Source organism: Canis lupus, chromosome 10 (assembly GCF_003254725.2).
Source record: "Canis lupus dingo isolate Sandy chromosome 10, ASM325472v2, whole genome shotgun sequence".
NCBI classification, from domain to species: domain Eukaryota; kingdom Metazoa; phylum Chordata; class Mammalia; order Carnivora; family Canidae; genus Canis; species Canis lupus.
The window spans coordinates 12,403,429-12,423,197 of NC_064252.1; the positions used below are offsets into that span (position 1 = coordinate 12,403,429).

Genomic DNA, 19,769 nt, shown 5'->3' on the forward strand with positions numbered 1-19,769 from the left:
CATTTATAGATTTTCAATAACACACTTTAGAGAATTTGTAAATTTTAGGGGTGTATTTTAAGACATGGTGTACATGGTTTTGGGGAATATGATCTGAGTAAAGCAGCTTCAGACACCAGAATTTAGTAGATGGTTTTTGGATTAGGAAGAATAATGTGTTCTTTTCTCACTCTTTGCTTGCCCTCTGTTTTTTTCTTGGATATATGCCACCTAGGTTTTGTTTTGTTTTTTTGTTTTGTTTTGTTTTGTTTTGTTTTGTTTGGATAAGACCTTTTACAAAATATCCCTGTAACCCCAGGAAAGGACTCTGTGCCAGAATATTTACCTGCTGTCCAAAATGATGACTGTGGATATGTTCACATAGCCCCCTAGTTTTTTGCTGAATCATGTTTCTATAGCTAGAGTCCTATGTTTCCTGTGCATCTACCTGTAAACTGTCTTTTCAGTATTCATTAAGGTTTTTACTGTTCATTTATTGAGCATTCTACATTTGCTGAAACTCAAGTGAATTGTTTTTATGTATTTCTATGCTGTTGGCTCAAGTTGATGAGTTTAGAAATTCTACCTTTAAAATTTACTTAAACTTTCACTTTTTCTTAGATCTATCCTAAGCAGATTCATAAATTATTCATTATTCTAGAACGAGTAGGACTTCATGAGTGGTATGTTTCTTACATGAGTAGAGAAAGATCTTTTCTTTTTTTTTTTTTTAAAGATACTCAGATGTTGAGTTCTTTGTTTTTTGAGAAGCTAGATTTTAATTTTTTTCCAGTGTATGTATCCTTTTGTCCTTGACTTAAGCCCATTTCTTTTTTTAGTGTTTTTCAGGAATGAAATAAAATAAGGATTATTTATAATAGTTGTGAAACAGAATTGGTAGCTCAGAATCCTGTTACTGAAAAATACTCCTAAAACAAGAATTCCCTGGGTTCTCACTATTTTCTAGGTTGTCATGTATAATATTTGATTTAGGAATGTTCTAGTTTCACAAAATTTGGGCAGTATCTCAGTGAGGTTTGGTCTGTCACTCTTCTCTGTAATAGATAATAAAAATACCAGATTATCTTCAGATATTATGGCTTTTCATGATTGGTTTCAAATGTTGATTCACTACATCTTGATAAAGTTGGTAAATATTAATGGTAATTGACTGGTTTTTTTTTTTTACCAGTTTCTGCTTATGTTGTAGACAACAGATAATTTTGTGTGTATATGTTTGTGAAGAAATACCAGATTATCTTCAGATATTATGGCTTTTCATGATTGGTTTCAAATATTGATTCACTACATCTTGATAAAGCTGGTAAATATTAATGGTAATTGACTGATTTTTTTTTTTTACCAGTTTCTGCTTACCTTGTAGACAACAGATAATTTTGTGTGTATATGTTTGTGAAGTGTTTACTGATAGTGAATGGGAAATTGGGAGGGAAACAAAAGGAAGAAGTCAAATTCTGTATTCAGCAGAGTGGATTAATAAAAACTCCCTTAGGGAAACTGTAAGAAAGGAACAGTCTCTTCCTCTCTCCTCCAAGGCATTGAATGACTTATATTTGGCAAATTTTTCCTTTATATTACAAAGTTCAAGCAAATTCTGTTGCTAGAAATGAAAAAAAAATTAATGGCTATTGAAAAGTCTTCATACTTTAATGTGAAATAGTTGATTTTATAATGAGACACATATATCAGCATGTTAACAGTAAAATTTCTGACTACATTAGAGAACCCACAGGAAGTTGCCATTAGGGATTTGTTCTTATTTGAAGTGATTTAATAGATGTATGCTACACATTCAGTGCTGCAGTGTCTATTTCAGTAGTTTATAATGAAATTTAGAGATTTTATAATCCTGATTCCCTGAAGGATTGTATTATTTTTCACTGTATTTAGAAAGTGCTTAAAATATTAGTTCATTTGGAATATGGACACTTTTACTTTTTAATTACTTTTTAATTGGTGTAATCATGTTCTTGTAAGCATAATTTTATTCTAAAATTAATGGAACTTTCTCTAAAATGGGTAGTTTGGTAGTGAGTGGCTTTTATTTTACATACCTCTTCTAGTCAGTTTATTCTCATTTTTCAGCTAAAGAGATCTTTTTGACATGCACAGATATTTGATTCTAACATCCTCTGCTACTATGTTCACTGCAAAATGAGCACCCTGCTCTTTTTGCCCCTAACTCCTATTCCCATCATGAAGCTTATAATTTGGGGGAATACACACTTTAAAGTATTAGTTATATGTGTGAGAGTCATTGTATTATAGTGGTTAAAAAGGGGAACTCCAGCAGATTGCCTGGATTCATATCCCATTTCTGTCACTTATCAGATATGGAACCTTGGGCACATCAGATGTATGACCTTGGGCATGTTATCCAGCTTCTCCATTTCTCATCTAAAAATGAGGACTACACAAGTAAATACTTGAGGATTGCATAAGGCAGTACATTTTAAAGCATTTAGAGTATATTGCCTGGCACATAGTAAGTGATCAATAAAAGTTCTTTTTTATTATTGTATGATTGTAGTTATGGTAAAGTATTTTCAATGACTGTAGATCAGGAGCCCTAACTTAGTGTGAAAGTTTCAAATGGAAGAAAGAACATTCTAAATAGAGGTATAAGCGTATACAAAGGCCCTGAGGTGGAAAAAATCTTGTGTAGTGTGGCAAATTTAGTTGTGGAAGGGTACCTGTGGAGAGAGTTAAGGTCAGAGAGTTTACAGAGGACCTTATAAGCCTTATTATTGTTTTAGGAATCTGTTGAGGCATTTTGATCAATAGAGCTACAACAATTAAATTTTCATTTCATTCATTTATTCATTGATTCATTCATGAGAGACACAGAGGCCGAGGCTTAGGCAGAGGGAGAAGCAGGCTCCCTGCAGGGAGCCTGATGTGGGATTCGATCCTGGACCCTGGGATCACACCTTGAGTCAAAAGCAGACGCTCAACCACTGAGCCACACAGGTGTCCCTAAATTTTCATTTTAAAAATTCAGTTTGGTTAATGTGGGAGAGTAGATTTGAGGGGGATAAGAATGGGCTAATAAAGATCTGTTTGGAGAATATTGGAGATGCTTATGCTAGGAAAGATAAGGATAATTTCAGTGAATATTTAAAGTTAGTCTAGTCAGCTTGAGTTTTAATTGTTGAAGATCATAAAAGTTAAAGATGGCATTTTGTCAGAGATTAACATGAATAGGAACAACTGTGAATAACAAATTAAGCTGAGGCATAAGTTTTGTTTGGGGTCTTGAGAGAATTACTGCTACAAAATTATGTTAAGGTCAGGATCTCAGGATTCTTGGTCTGTATCCTCTGGGTAGGAGAAATTAACAAGAGATGAGAACATGAAAGTGAGTCAGTGTAGTGGTTATTAGTATAGCGCCGTAATAAACTGTTAGTCAAGGGAAATCTGGCTTAGTTCATCACCTCGATTTTTGTACCTGGTTTTCCTGCCTATACTCTTGCCCTCTTAACCTGGCATTGAAGACCAAGCCTACTTTTCCTTACCACCTATCACCATCCTTCCAAACATCTTTTGTGTTAGCTATATTGAAAGTCTTGTTTCTTGGGCTTTCTCTCACTTCTGAGCACTTGTACATGCTGTCTCTTATGGGAAAAGTTTGCTTCAACCTCCCACCCCCCACACTTCAGCTTTTAAAATTTCTTAAGTCTTTGTCAAACATAAGTTCTTTGATAATAAAATCGTATAGTCGGTTTCCCTCAGACACAAATATTCCCTTATTTGTGCTCTCAGTACCTGTGTAGATTTTCATATTGTAATTGTTTATTCACAGGTATGTTTCCCAGCTAGACTATTAACTTGTTCAGTACTTGGAGCTGAGGACTCCAGTGGTTGAGCGACTGCCTTCCACTCAGGGTGTGATCCTGGGGTCTTGGGATCAAATCCCACATTGGGCTCCCCAGAGGGAGCCTGCTTCTCCCTTTGTCTATGTCTCTGCATCTTTCTGAGTCTCTCATGAATAAATAAGTAAAATCTTTAAAATAATTTTTAAAAAAGACTCGGAGCTGTTACTTCTGTATTCATTACCACAGCTGTTTTTTTTTTTTAAGATTTTATTTGAGAGAAAGAGCATAAGCTAGTGCAGGTCGAGGGGTTAGAGGGATTCCACCCTGGGACCACGACCTGAGCTGAAGGCAGACACTTAACTGACTGAACCAGCCAGGTGCCTCACTGTACCACAGTCTTTGGCATAGTTCATATAGTATCCCTTCAGCATGTTCGTTGAAATGTGAAAGCAGACTAGTCAGGAGGCTAAACCAAACTAATCTAGAGCTTAAACTAAGATGATGATAGGAAGAATGGCAAAAAAAGATGTGAAAGCCACTTTGAAGAAAGAAGAGAACTTTGGATGTACAGAACAAAACAAGAGAAAATAACTTGGGAAATCAGTTTTAAATACTGATTTAGTTTATTGTACTTCTTAGGTAGAGATGTCTAGGGTACCTTAAAATTTGCTGCTAGAACCTTGAGTTAATCCTGGAGATAGATTTTGAAATCAGCCTACATTTGTTTGCTGTCAGGAAAAGGACCACTCTGCCATGGATGTGTTTCTGTCCCTGGGAATAGGATTCCATGCCCGGGCCAACATTTGCCAGCATTATAGACAATAAATGATTTCAGAGTAAGTTCCTCTCCAGAGGCCTTGCTGAAGGAAATATGTGTAAGATTAAATCTCATCCTGCCTTGGGTATGATCTGAGTCTGTTTTTCACCCTTTCCTATGTGGTTTTTTCAGATGTATATTTTCAAGTTTTTCATTTATAAGATGTCCTAGTTTTGTTTCCCTGAACTTTTTAAAAAGCTCCAGGCCTTGCTTTTTATTTCTTCTGTTCTTTAATTGTCATCCATTCCACATTTGGCCACTTTACTAGTCTTTGAAGTTACTGGTTTAGATTATCTTAAGTATGCGGTTTTACAAATACTTTTTTTTTTTTTTGTGATTCTGATTTACTGTATTTGAGTTTGTAATACTGTATTTTTTAATTTATGTTTGAAATACTGTATTTAAATGTTGAGGGTGTCATACCTTAGGAATTCATAGCTAAATTAAATTATGAAGAAGTATACTGGGAAAATCCGGCCAGCTTGGTGCTTCCACTCTGCCTGTCACTTTATTCCCCTCTCTGTACTACTTCATTTTGAGACCTACTCTTTTGCAAGGAGGGTGAGTGGTGGGAGGAGGTTCGGGGCGGGGGTGCTTAGGATGGTAAGATTAGTGTGAGCTAACCTATATATTTATCTTTCTGATTAGAGTTTGTGGAATCAAAGGAAAGATAAAATGTCTTTATTAAATCTTTTAGATCTGTGTTCAAAAAAGGCTTAAGAAACTGCTTTTGGTACATACGTATGTCATATCAAATTCTTTCTTGGTAAAATCTCTCTTTTTGCTTCTCCTTTGTTATAGCATCTGATATGAAAGTCCAGAGAGAAGGTAGTCGGTTAACAAAGTAGATGTAAGCCCTTGATATGTTTGCTTGAAAAAATGCTGGCAAATTGGTATATACTAAAGATTCTCACAAATGGTTTATATGATGTAAAATGTAGTATGATTTTATTTTTTAAATTTCCATTTACCAAATTGACTTTAATATATATGGCTAAAATTACCAGTAATTTCAATATATTCTTGTCATATCCTCTTTGAAATGGATAAAAATTGATTTCTAGATTCCTTTGGTTACTACTTACTCTCTTCCAGGAAATAATGTAAATACCTTAGCCTTTAGTATCATCCATCCATCCATCCATTAGTGTCTGGTCTCTCTCAGAATATATCCTTTTTCTAACTATGTGTCTCCATTTCTACCACTACCTCGGTGGTCTAATTTACTATTATTTCTCACCGCCTGCTTCCCTTCTTCTTTTCTGTCCATTCCTTACAGAATAACTGCAGTTGTTAAAAAATACATGTGCCAAATTGTTACTCAGACTATCCCCAAGCCCTTTAGACTTCTGTCTCACATGGAATAAAATTCAAAGTCCCTCAGGGCCTGCAAGGCACAGCAAGATTTGGGACCACCAGTAACTGACTTCTAAGTTCCTACTGCTTGAGTCACACCACTGAGGATCTTGCTGTTCTCTGTGTCTGTTGAATAATCTTCCTATAGGTCTTTGTGTAGTTGGTTCCCTTACTTCTTTGCTTGGTTGTTAAATTCCTAGTTTCATCTTTCATGGCTATTCTAAAATACTTTTACTACCCCAGTGCCTCATTCTGTGTGGAATAAAGCACAGACTCTTAAAAATTAAGTAAACTAGCTTTTATGAAAAACTTACTGTGTAGTTCTGTTCTTTCCTTTTCTCTCTCTCTCTCTGCCCAGGATCAGATAATTCTTTATTTCATTTTGGTACTTATTCCTGGACTGGTGTTGCGTTTGGAGAGCAAGCAAAGTATTAACACTCTTACCTTTCTTTTTTTGCTGAAGTCCTGTAAGAATAATTCATATTTGAACTGATTATGTAATTTCTGTGTTGAAATACACAAAACAAAAATGAAATTCTGCTTTTTGGTATTTTCTCTTTCTCTTGCCTCCCTTCTCTCTCTCTCTTACACACACACAGTGAGTGTGGGAAAATTATACTAATGAACGGGGAACATTTCTGCTCTCCTTTGAGGGATTTCATATGGTTTACTTTCAAACAGTAAAACCTTTTACACAATATTAACATGAAGTTTTTTATTCTATACAGTTAATTTCAATTTTGGAATTCTAGGAGTCTATAATGGTTTTGATGATAAATGTCATACAAAAATTGTTAAGGAGAGTTTACTTTGTATCCTTTGAGTTGATTTATATGTGTATAATTTGATGAGAGGTAACCCTGGTAGTCTCCTGATATTTTACTGAATTTTCTAGGTATCATGCCATTTCCACATGTTTATCCTTTCTAAGAATTAGAACTTAATAGTAATGATCCTTTAAAGAGAATTAAATATATCCTTAACTTTCGCAAAATAAACTTTTAAAATCTCATCTGTAAAGATTCTTAATTGCAGACTAAAGTGCTTTTTCCACTGTTACTTTTCTGTAATAAAACTCCTTAAAAAACACTTCTTTTTCCTGTTAAAGACTACTTAGGGGGTTGATGGATAGGCATGTGGGATTCTACTCCCTGAAATTACATTCAGAATTACAGAAGAGCTTCTATGAGATTTACCAGGGAGTCTACTACTAAAGAAGTTTAAGTATATTCTAACAAAATAATAAACCCTTTAAAAATAACTTTCTGTATTTCACACCTAAGGAAATTAATAACCCCAAAACAGTCACTAAATTGTCATCAGACTGTTGCTCATATTTAACTAAATACCTTTTTCTCAGACCTCAAAAGGAAGCATGGCTAAATATTTGAGTTTCTTAAAAACTTAACAGGGGATCATAAGATATAAAGCAATTATTAAATAGTTTGGTGCTTTCAACAAACTTGTATGTCAAATATGGTCATTAAAGACTGCAACTTTATCGGTTCACACAGTCTACCCATAAATAGTAGTAACTACACGTTTGATTTTGAAATGTGAAGTAAAAGAAGTTGTTCATTTCTTATTTATAATTGAAGAAAATACCCTTATTCACTATGAGTGTACAAGACAGATGTCAAATATGATGTGAGTTTTTCCCCACAATTTTTGTGAAAAGATGTAGTCACTATGTAGTCAAGTCTTTACAAATGTCTTCCATCGTGACATTTCAGTTTACTTCAGACTACAAAGTACCATTGTTGGAAGACACATTGACCAGAAATAACCTAGTCAGTTGATAGTTTTGGAAACCTTATAAAGAGGTCATCCTAAGGAGAAAAAATTAGCACAGGGTGCCTGCCTGGCTCAGTAGAGCATGCGACTCTTGATTTTGGGGTCATGAGTTCAAGCCTCACATTGGGTGGAGAAATTACCTAAAAAAATAAAGAAATGTGACCATTTTCTAACACTGCCTTTTAAAAAAAGATAATTAGCATAGATTTAGTAATTATTTGTATTGGTGTTAGTTCAAAATTACTAATATTGGATGTGGTAAAGACTTAAAAAACAAAAGAGTAATAAGCAGGTTATGTAACAGAAACTGTAAAGTTAAACCAGGATGGTAAATGAAACGTCACTGTTATGTGAAGTGGGTACTTGTGGCTAGAGATAAAGTTTGTGGTTTGCCATTATTCGCTGACTCAAGTGCTATACATCTCAATAAACTTAGATTGTGAGTGAAGATGATATGCTCTGGAAAACAGATCATTTACAAACTAGACATAGTGATGACAAAATATTAATACTGAAGATATGTGTTAAGATTTTGGATAATTAAACCTGAAGTTAATTTTTTAAAGATCTTTGTATGGGAAAATTATATTTGAGGTTGCAGATTTCAAGAATAAATGATATTTCTTTTAAAGTAAGTGGAATTATTATATTAAATAGGCTTTATTAAGTTTCTCCTCTTGCTTTTTAGAGCCTGGAAACAAAAATATAATACTATATTCTTATAGTTAGATTTATGACTTTTTCACATGCCCCATTATCCCTCCCTTAGTTGATCTGTTTCTTTATCTTAGCATTGCTTCTTTTATCTTCTGTTTTCCACATAGGAGTTTGTTAAAACTTGGGATCTTCCAAAATATAACTCTTGATAAAAGCAATCTTTTTGTTTAGGTGACAAACAGCATGTTTGGTGCTTCAAGAAAGAAGTTTGTAGAGGGGGTCGACAGTGACTACCATGACGAAAACATGTACTACAGCCAGTCTTCTATGTTTCCACATCGGTCAGAAAAAGATGTAAGTTAATCAGTTATATTGTGTTTACTCAGCAGTGTATGTCTGTTTCTTTCTGGCTCCTGAAAAGCAGTATGTGAAATGCAGAGTACCATCTTTGTTTGAGGGACTGTGTTTTAGGCGCAGTGCTAGGTCCTAGGGATACAGAAATGATGCCCTTACATATTAGTGGGAGATAAAATGTCCTATAACTCTGAAGTTGGGATGTGGTTAATACTGTTGTAAGAACAACTCAAAGACAAGAGGTAAACATCGTATCACTTCTCGATCATCAGTTGTTTTTTTTTTAACTTGTGAAGTAACTTGGTATTTTTATTTATTTATTTTTTATTTTTTTATTATTTTTTTTAGTAACTTGGTATTTTTATATTAAAATATGCCTATAGAGTAGAAAGCAGATTTGCAAGATTTAAAGATAAAATAGGAAGATTCAGTGCAATTTTACCTTTGTTGTGTAATCTTTAGGCTGTAATCCTAAACTTTAGTTAGTAAGAGCATCTCCTCTGTTCAACTATAGGGTTGCTACTACAGAAAAATTTTTGAAGAACTATGGTCAAAACATGGAAGGTGATATAGAGATGTGGATTAATTAAGTGCTTTGGAAGGCGACTAGTTCAGTAATCCCATTTGGATTGAAAGGATTTAACATAGCTAAGTCATAATTAGTAAATTGATAAAATATTTTAAAATAAATTAATGGTTATTTCCAAATTCTAATATGCCTCTTTAAATTATACACTATATATTGTAGTAGTCAAACCAGTTGCATTTTTGTACTTTGTACCCACCCATTATTTTTTTCCTTTCAACCCTTTATGCTGCTCCAAATTTCCCTCTTTATAACAATCTATTCTAGTTATTAACCTGATGAGATTCTTACTGATATTTAAAGCATTTATAAAATTGTAAGATATGTAACAAATGCTCTCATTTTTCTTTAAAGTTGATCATTAGTAAATCACTTCCTATGTCTTAGAATTTCACAAATTGGTTTAATCTGGTGATCCCCCCCCATTGTGGTATTACTCCCCTTTAATTGAAAAATTGTTATTTTGGCAACAATGTATCAGTTGTGTTCTTAGGAGTTTTCCAAATATGTGGTGACTAATGTCCTCTAATTAATTTCTGTTACCTTATTGCCCATCTATATGCTCTTGGATATAGATTATAATTGAATTTGTTTTTACTTAAGTTTCTATGTTTGTGTATTGATCTTGTAGTTAAAGAATTTGGGATATAGTTTTTGCAAAAACTATAAAACTTATCTATGTGTATGTTACTGTGATTCTATAGTGCAAGTTAAGTTTTGTGGAAAAAATAGTAATGGAATATTACTTATTGATGAAAAGCACTCATTCTGATTAGGAAGATAAGCCTTCACACTGAAATCTGGAATAAAGTATGTATAGAGAATGACAAAGATGTCTGTCTTCTAGAGAGTAGAAATACTGTATATCAGAGGTTCTTAGTCAAAATGATTAAATACACTTACATATGTTGGTTACCATTCCTGTTTAGCTTTGTCACAAAAATAACAGTGATTTGCTTTACAACCCCCCCCCCCCTTTTTTAAGGTTTATTTTTATTTATTTATGATAGAGAGAGAGAGAGAGGGGCAGAGACACAGGCAGAGGGAGAAGCAGGCTCCATGCAGGGAGCCCGACGCGGGACTTGATCTTGGGTCTCCAAGATCACTCCTAGGGCCAAAGGCAGGCGCTAAACTGCTGAGCCATCCGGGCTGCCCGACATATTTTTTACTAGAAAGTAAAAATATACCCGTTTTTACTTTCATCAGTTGTTACCTTTAAGTCTTTGCAGTATACAAAAGAAACTTACTGTTTTAAAATACACTAAAACAGGGGTTCCTGGGTGGTCAGTGAGTTAAGTGCCCGACTCTTGATTCTGGCTCAGATCATGATCTGGGGGTCATGAGATCTAGCCCTGCTTGGGGCTCTGTGCTGGACCTGGAACCTGCTTGAGATTCTTTTTCCTTGTACCCCACCCCCCCTTAAAAATACTTTAAGACATTGTTAAATTTACACACATGCAGTCATGTAGTTACATATCTTTTCCATACAGTTGCTGGTCATTTGTTTTTCTTCTTTTGTGGATTACCTATTTTTGTGCCTCTCTTTCTTTCTTTCTTTTCTTTTCTTTTCTTTTCTTTCTTTCTTTCTTTCTTTCTTTCTTTCTTTCTTTCTTTCTTTCTATCTTTCTTTTCTTTCTTTCTTTCTCTTTTTCTTTTTCTTTTTCTTTCTTTTTAATAATTTTAATGTTTATTTATTTTTTTTTGATATTTTTTTTATTGGTGTTCAATTTACCAACATACAGAATAACCCCCAGTGCCTGTCACCCAATCACTCCCACCCCCCGCCCTCCTCCCCTTCTACCACCCCTAGTTCGTTTCCCAGAGTTAGCAGTCTTTTCGTTCTGTCTCCCTTTCTGTATTTCCCACACATTTCTTCTCCCTTCCCTTCTATTCCCTTTCACTATTATTTATATTCCCCACATGAATGAGAACATATAATGTTTGTCCTTCTCCGACTGACTTACTTCACTCAGCATAATACCCTCCAGTTCCATCCACGTTGAAGCAAATGGTGGGTATTTCTCATTTCTAATAGCTGAGTAATATTCCATTGTATACATAAACCACATCTTCTTTATCCACTCATCTTTCGATGGACACCGAGGCTCCTTCCACAGTTTGGCTATTGTGGCCATTGCTGCTGTAAACATCGGGGTGCAGGTGTCCCGGCGTTTCATTGCATCTGTATCTTTGGGGTAAATCCCCAACAGTGCAATTGCTGGGTCATAGGGCAGGTCTATTTTTAACTCTTTGAGGAACCTCCACACAGTTTTCCAGAGTGGCTGCACCAGTTCCCATTCCCACCAACAGTGTAAGAGGGTTCCCTTTTCTCCGCATCCTCTCCAACATTTGTTGTTTTCTGCCTTGTTAATTTGCCCCATTCTCACTGGTGTGAGGTGGTATCTCATTGTGGTTTTGATTTGTATTTCCCTGATGGCAAGTGAATTGCATGTTGTGCATGTTGGCCATGTCTATGTCTTCCTCTGTGAGATTTCTGTTCATGTCTTTTGCCCATTTCATGATTGGATTGTTTGTTTCTTTGGTGTTGAGTTTAAGAAGTTCTTTATAGATCTTGGAAACTAGCCCTTTATCTGATATGTCATTTGCAAATATCTTCTCCCATTCTGTAGGTTGTCTTTTAGTTTTGTTGACTGTATCCTTTGCTGTGCAAAAGCTTCTTATCTTGATGAAGTCCCAATAGTTCATTTTTGCTTTTGTTTCTTTTGCCTTCGTGGATGTATTTTGCGAGAAGTTACTGTGGCCAAGTTCAAAAAGGGTGTTCTGTGTTCTCCTCTAGGATTTTGATGGAATCTTGTCTCACATTTAGATCTTTCATCCATTTTGAGTTTATTTTTGTGTATGGTGAAAGAGAGTGGTCTAGTTTCATTCTTCTGCATGTGGCTGTCCAATTTTCCCAGCACCATTTACTGAAGAGACTTTCTTCCAATGGATAGTCTTTCCTCCTTTATCGAATATTAGTTGACCATAAAGTTCAGGGTCCACTTCTGGGTTCTCTATTCTCTTCCATTGATCTATGTGTCTGTTTTTGTGCCAGTACCACACTGTCTTGATGACCACAGCTTTGTAGTACAACCTGAAATCTGGCATTGTGATGCCTCCAGATATGGTATTCTTTTTTAAAATTCCCCTGGCTATTCGGGGTCTTTTCTGATTCCACACAAATCTTAAAATAATTTGTTCTAACTCTCTGAAGAAAGTCCATGGTATTTTGAAAGGGATTGCATTAAACGTGTATATTGCCCTGGGTAACATTGACATTTTCACAATATTAATTCTGCCAATCCATGAGCATGGAATATTTTTCCATCTCTTTGTGTCTTCCTCAATTTCTTTCAGAACTGTTCTATAGTTTTTAGGGTATAGATCCTTTACCTCTTTGGTGAGGTTTATTCCTAGGTATCTTATGCTTTTGGGTGCAATTGTAAATGGGATTGACTCCTTTTCTTCTTTCTTTCTTTCTTTCTTTCTTTCTTTCTTTCTTTCTTTCTTTCTTTCTTTCTTTCTTTCTTTTTTTCTCTCTTCTCTTTTCTCTCTTTCTCTCTTTCTCTCTCTTTTCTTTTTTTTTCTTTTTTCTTTTTTCTTTTCTTTTCTTTCTTTTCTTTTCTTTTCTTTTCTTTTCTTTTCTTCTTTCTTTTCTTTTCTTCTTTCTTTTCTTTCATTTCACTTATTTATTCATGAGAGACACAGAGAGAGAGAGAGGTAGAGACACAGGCAGAGGAAGAAGCAGGCTCCATGCAGGAAGCCTGATGCAGAGTCCTGAGATCACATGGTGCCATTTTCTATTTTTCTATTGAGATGGTAAATCTTGTTTATTTGTCAGCGTTTCCCATAAATTAATAGTCTCTTGTGTAAATACTGGAAGAATCCTTTCATAATACACTAGGGACTCTACAACAACAATAACAACAAAAAATAGTCTCTTGTGCTTTGTTACAAATATTTTTCGAGTGTTTTTGCTTGCAGTTTAATGAGTGATTTTTTTAATATAAAAATATTTATCATTCTTATTGAATTTGACTCATCAGTCTTTTTATTTTTGTGGTTTCCGTTTTTGAGACCATACTTTAGACTTTTTCCAACTACTTTCTTTTAGCGTTTTGTGCTTCATTCTTCAGATATAACTTAGGTCCCTTAGAAATGTATTTTGGTTGAGGCACTTGGGTGGCTGAGTCAGTTAGTTAAGCATCTGACTCTTGATTTTGGCCTAGGTCATGATCTCAGGGTGGTGAGATTGAGCCCTGCCTGGGGCCGTGCGTTGAGTGTGGAGCATGCTTAAGATTCTCTCTCTTCACGCCTCACTCAAACTCCCCCCCCCCCCCCCAAATGTATTTTGGTCTAAGGTGTGAATATTAGTGCCTGGATCTCTACCCCTGTACTCCTCCTACCCTCTTAGTGAGGTTGTCTAATATCCAGTTGTCCCAACAACAGTTATATTTTAGATCACAGGTTAGAAAACTTTTCCAAAAAGGACCAGGTAATAAATATTTTAGGCTTTATGGGCCAAGAGGCTAAATAAAGGATAATTATGTAAGTATTTATATAACCATTTAAAAAGTAAACTTTTTTTTTAAAGTAAATATTCTTAGTTCATGTGCCCTACAAATACAAGTAGTGTGCTAGATTTCTCACATAGGGAGGAATTTGTTCACCCTTGAGTTGCACCATTCATTTAAGGCTATTTTTTTTTTTTAAGATTTTATTTATTTATTCATGAGAGACAGACAGGCAGGCAGGCAGAGGGAGAAGCAGGCTCCATGCAAGGAGCCCGACGTGGGACTCGATCCCGGGTCTCCAGGATCACGCCCTGGGCTGAAGGTGGCGCTAAACCGCTGAGCCACCCAGACTGCCCCATTTAAGGCTATTTGAAATCTTTTCTTAATATATATATATAATGTCTGATGTATTCTTGGGCCTGTTTCTAAACTCTTGTTCTGTTTCTCACACTGATTCTATGGCAGAACTACAACATAGTTGCATTGCTGTAGCTTTATAGACAATTTTCACATCTTAGGTAAGGTCTTTCACATCCTTCTTTATAAAAATATTTTTGACTATTGCACATTTATGCTGATTATCAGAAGTCTGTCTTTTGTTATTTATGCTTTTTTTAATAAGTAGAGTTTTATGGCTGCCACTTTTGTTACATTTATCTGATTGTTTTTTGTTGATGTAATGAATAGTTTGTGTTTGTTTTATAACCAACTACCTAAGAAAACACTTACTAGTTTTTGTTGAATTGGGAACAGGAACATAGGTTCTGTAGGTTCTGCTATTTGATTTTATATCTCACTCACATGACTTACTAGCTAGTTGTCCTTGGGCAAGTTACTAAGTCCCTGTGTGTTTCAGCTTTTTCATCTATAAAATAAAAATAGTACATGACTCATGGGTAGGTATAAGGATTGAATAAATAACTGTATGCAAAACTTTTAGAAGACCAGAAAGTAAATATTAAGTAAATTTTACTACTAATATGAACAATAGTAATATTATTCCATTTGATTGTCTTGGGTTTTTTTTTAATAGTTAATGTATATCATCTGCAAATAACAATTTTATTATAAAAACTATTGACAAGAAAGCTTTTAAACATAACAAATGGCTGGTATAATTTTGTAAATTTTTTCTCTGGAAACAAAATAATTTCAAATTATAATTTATGATAAAAACTGGCCAGTAAGGGATCCCTGGGTGGCGCAGCGGTTTGGCGCCTGCCTTTGGCCCAGGGCATGATCCTGGAGACCCGGGATTGAAATCCACATTGGGCTCCCGGTACATGGAGCTTGCTTCTCCCTTTGCCTGTGTCTCTGCCTCTCTCTCTCTCTCTCTGACTATCATAAATAAATAAAAAAATTAAAAAAAAATTTTCAAAAAAAAAAACTGGCCAGTGATTGAGTCAATCATAAGCCATTTATTAAAAAACATCCTGATTTACCCTATCCATAAAGTATAAAATGTAACTCTATCACATGCATGGTTGTAGAAGTATTTGGGAAGCTGTTTTTCATGTGACTGTACTAATTAAATTGTTAAGTAGTTCTTTAGGACTACTTATTTTCCAAGGCATTTTATTTCAAGAGATTCCTATATATGTATGTATTTTCCTAAAAAATGCTGAATTTGCTATTTTGAAGTATAAAACTAGCTTAATAAATTCTACAGATGTTATTTCAGTGTTTTCATAAGCTTAAATCAGGCAGATGTGGATTTGATTTCATTTTTATCATTATTCTTTTGGGGGGACATTATAGACAATTAAAAGCATTCATATAAGGTATTAATAGACAGCTCTTTGAGGATTATATAATTTACTCAGCTTAGAGTTTTTGCTGTCTTTAAATATATTTGTATTTTAATTGCTAACATTTTTCTAGTCATATCTGTGCACTACTCCATGATTCTTAAGCATAATTATTTTAAAAGCACAAACTTGTGGGAAATCTTTTCCCCTTGTTTTAATATATGCTGTAAAAACATGAAGTATGACACCTATTCCTTACTTTTTTTGTTTTTTCCTATTCCTTACTTTTAAAAAAACTCTTAAAACTGGTTAAGAGTAGACCACTTCCTTATTTTGAGAGACAACAACCATTCTGAACTCTTGCCTAGTTTCTGTACTTTTGTTATCCTACAACAATTGTGGCTGCTACGATTTCTTTCAGGCCAATTAATAACCAGTATTTCATGAAAATATGTTATAAATAAGGATACCTTCTATTACCATTATTGTTGTCATTGTTGTGATTAGTATTACCTACATTTTGGAGTCATACTTGGCGGAGTCTCCAGCTCCTTGCATTCACATTCCTTTCTACCTGAAGACCTTGACACGGTTTGTTTGTTTTGTATTTCAGATCTTCATACCTCTCTCTCTCTCTCTCTCTCTCTCTCTCTCTCTCTATCCAGGTATATGCTAAAATACCTTCCCCCAGAAGGCTTCTCTCTTTTCCTAAGTAGCCTTGTATATACTATACTACTGTATCCTTTTAAATTCTTTCTTGCATTTTCACAATCATAGCACCTCTTTACCTAAAAGTTATATATTCATCAATTGTTTATTATTCTCTCTACTCCACCAGAATTTAGGCTTAACAAGGGCAAGGACTTTGCCAATCTAGTTTACTGCTATGTTCTTGAACCTGTATATAATCACAGAAGATAGTAGGCTATCAGGGAGTCTGTTAAAGGGAGGGAAAGGAGTTGATACTGAAAAAAAAAAATTATTTGCAAATGATATGATTATTTACCTGAAAAACTAAAAAAATCAGCTTTAAAAATAGAAAATATGGATGTGTATAAATGTGGAAATTCTTATGGCAGTGATAACCTGATAGAGTTAAATGTAAATCAGACTGTATCTAAAGAAACTGGAATTAAATGTCAAATCATTTGAAGGAAATGTTCTAAGACCTCTGAAATTCATTGACATTCACATAATATTCAAACTCCGTATTTTAAAGATAAAAGCCTACTTCTAAAGGGGAGTTAAAATGATACACTTAGAAGATAAATCGTGATATGTACAAAAAGAATCACAAAATGTTTAATCTCAATAATGACAATAAAAATTCATAGTTAGAAAATGATACTTTATTTCTCTCATACTAGTAATAGTAAGGTGGTGCTTTTTAAATGGAAGAATAGTCACTGTCTGAGGGAGCATTGAAATAATTGCTGGAGAACTATAATTAATGTAGACTTTCAAAAACAGTTTAGAAATGAATATTAAAAGGCTTTTAGGGACACCTGGGTGGCTCAGCGGTTGAGCGTCTGCCTTCGGCCCAGGGCATGCGTGATCCTGGAGTCCCAGGATCGAGTCCCATGTCAGGCTCCCTGCATGGAGCCTGCTTCTCCCTCTGCCTGTGTCTCTACTTCTCTCTCTGGGTCTCTCATGAATAAATAAATAAAATCTTTTTAAAAATAAAAAAAAATAAAATTTAAATAAATTTAAAAATGTGAACATTTCTTGAATCAGTAATATGCCTTCCTATTTGTCTCTAACCTAAGATTTAGACAGTATAATATAAAGATGGTCATTGATACATTTTGAGTTCGAATGTTAAATGCCCGAAAGGAATTAATTACTTGGCTATTCCAGCATGTATTAAACTTTTTAAAAACTGCTCATTTTAAAGCATAAGTTACAAGGTCCTATGACTTACTGTTTTGTTTTTCTGACTGTTCCCTCCCTTCTTTCTCCTTTCTTCTTTTGATTTTTTTAAAGTATTGTCTTGTAGTCTTTCTTTGTGTCTGTTAAGGTTTCATTGTGACTCCATGGTTTAATTTTTTAAACTATACTGTTGGGCAGCCCGAGTGGCTCAGTGGTATAGCGCCACCTTCAGCCCAGGGTGTGATCCTGGAGACCCGGGATCAAGTCCCACGTTGGGCTCCCTGCATGGAGCCTGCTTCTCCTTCTGCCTGTGTCTCTGCCTCTCTCTGTTTCTCTGTCTCTGTCTCTCTGTGTCTTTAATGAATAAATAAATAAAATCTTTAAAAAAAATAAACCATACTGTTTAATTTTAAAGTGTTTTTCAGATTCTGTCCTAGGTTTAGAACTTGTTTTCCTTTGTGGGTGGCTTTCTACCCCCACCTCCCGTTGGTAGATATGATATAGTCAAAGTTATAACTTGTGATTTTTAGAGGATACTTAAACTAGTTCAAATTTTTAATTGCTTTTGTGGTCAGGGAATTTGTATTTAACCAAACTTTCTTGCATTTTGAAGTCCTTTGTTATTAAGAAAATATATATATTTTAAAATATTTTATTTATTTATTCATGAGAATACACAGAGAGGAGAGAGAGACAGAGACACACACAGGCAGAGAGAGAAGCAGGCTCCATACAGGGAGCCTGACGTGGGAATCGATCCTGGGTCTCCAGGATCACGCCCTGGGCTGAAGGCGGCACTAAACCGCTGAGCCACCAGGCTGCCCAAGAAAATATTTTCTTGACTAAACTGATTTTAATGTTTCCAAAATATGTTTTGTGATTGAAGGTACATTAATTGGAGGGAATAATTGAGAAATGATCACTATTAGGAAGCATAGAATAACACCTTTGTGTTGTTATGGATTGAGGACAGGAACTGAATTTGGTTAAGTTTTCAAATATATATATATATTTTTTAAGATTTTATTTATTCATGAGAGGTACACACAGAGAGGCAGAGACACAGGCAGAGGGAGAAGCAGGTTCCATGCAGGGAGCCTGATGTGGGACTCGATCCCGGGACTCCAGGATCACAACCCGGGCTGATGGCAGCGCTAAACTGCTAAGCTACTGGGGCTGCCCCAAATATATATATTTTTGAAACAAATTTTTAAACTTTTTTTTTATTTTTGGTTATGAATTTCAGAATTGTATCTAGCAACAGTGGAAATAATTTTTAAAAATACAGTTTCTAACTTACTGATTTTTTTTTTAACATTCTATATAATAAACCAAAGATAAATGGGCTTGTTGTTGGGTCACTGAAATAACTTGAATCCTATTACTATTTCTTCTAGTTGCTTCCTGATTTTTGTTGTTTGTCTGCAGTTTGTTAGACTGAGAAATGAGGAAGAGTTTAATTGAAATGATGGTTTGGGACTGGGAACATGGTAACCTTGTTGGTTTCAGTGTTTTACCACTTGTGTAACATTTAATTCTTTTTTGCCATTTCCCCCATCTACAAACACAAGTTCTACTTAGTTTACCTGGAGTTTGTGATGATGAACCTCTTTCTTTAGCTTCTCAGACAAAAATTAATATAAATGTAGAGCACTATTCAATAAGTTCCCCTAAGACTGAAGGACCCTCTGAGACTGCTGTTAAAGGGAGTCCTGCATTGGGAGGAAAATTAGATTATTAAGCAGCAGCTGCTACCATTTAGAGAGCACATACTGTGTGCCATATCTTAATCTTATTTAATCTTCACTTCAACTCTGTGAGGTAGGTAGTGTTATTTCCATCTTACAGGAAAGAAACAGAGGCCTGGCCCTCCCCATAGGTAAGTGGCAGAACCAGGATTCAAACCTAGAGTTTTTTGTTTTTTTGTTGTTTTTTTTCCTGACTCCAAAGCTGGGCTTATGTTGTATGCCCTACCATAATGTCGCTCTTGATCTAAAGCTTTATATTTCTTTAAGAAATTTATCTTTATATTATTACTTTCAGCATTTAAAAAATATGTAAGTTTTCTGTTGTCTGGTTAATTGGAGTTATTGCTGTGCCATGGTGCATTTCTTGTGCATTTTCTTTGCCTTCATAAATAGCATTTATATCCCATTCACATTCCTTCATTGTGTGTTAAATAACATTTTTAGCACTGACATATTTCATAAAGCATACTATCAAAGTTTAAAAATACATACTATTAAGGACTGCTTTTAT

General features: G+C 34.8%; 1 protein-coding gene across 5 annotated transcripts in view; it reads left to right on the top strand.

Annotated features, from left to right (window-relative positions):
- Positions 1–19,769, top strand: part of CNOT2 (CCR4-NOT transcription complex subunit 2) — a 116,276-nt gene that overhangs the window by 59,142 nt on the left and 37,365 nt on the right. For all 5 annotated transcript variants that reach the window (XM_025476603.3, XM_025476607.3, XM_025476602.3 and 2 more), the window contains one exon: positions 8,671–8,793. In XM_025476603.3, the coding sequence (XP_025332388.3) occupies positions 8,671–8,793 (123 nt within the window). The remainder of the gene's footprint in view (positions 1–8,670; positions 8,794–19,769) is intronic.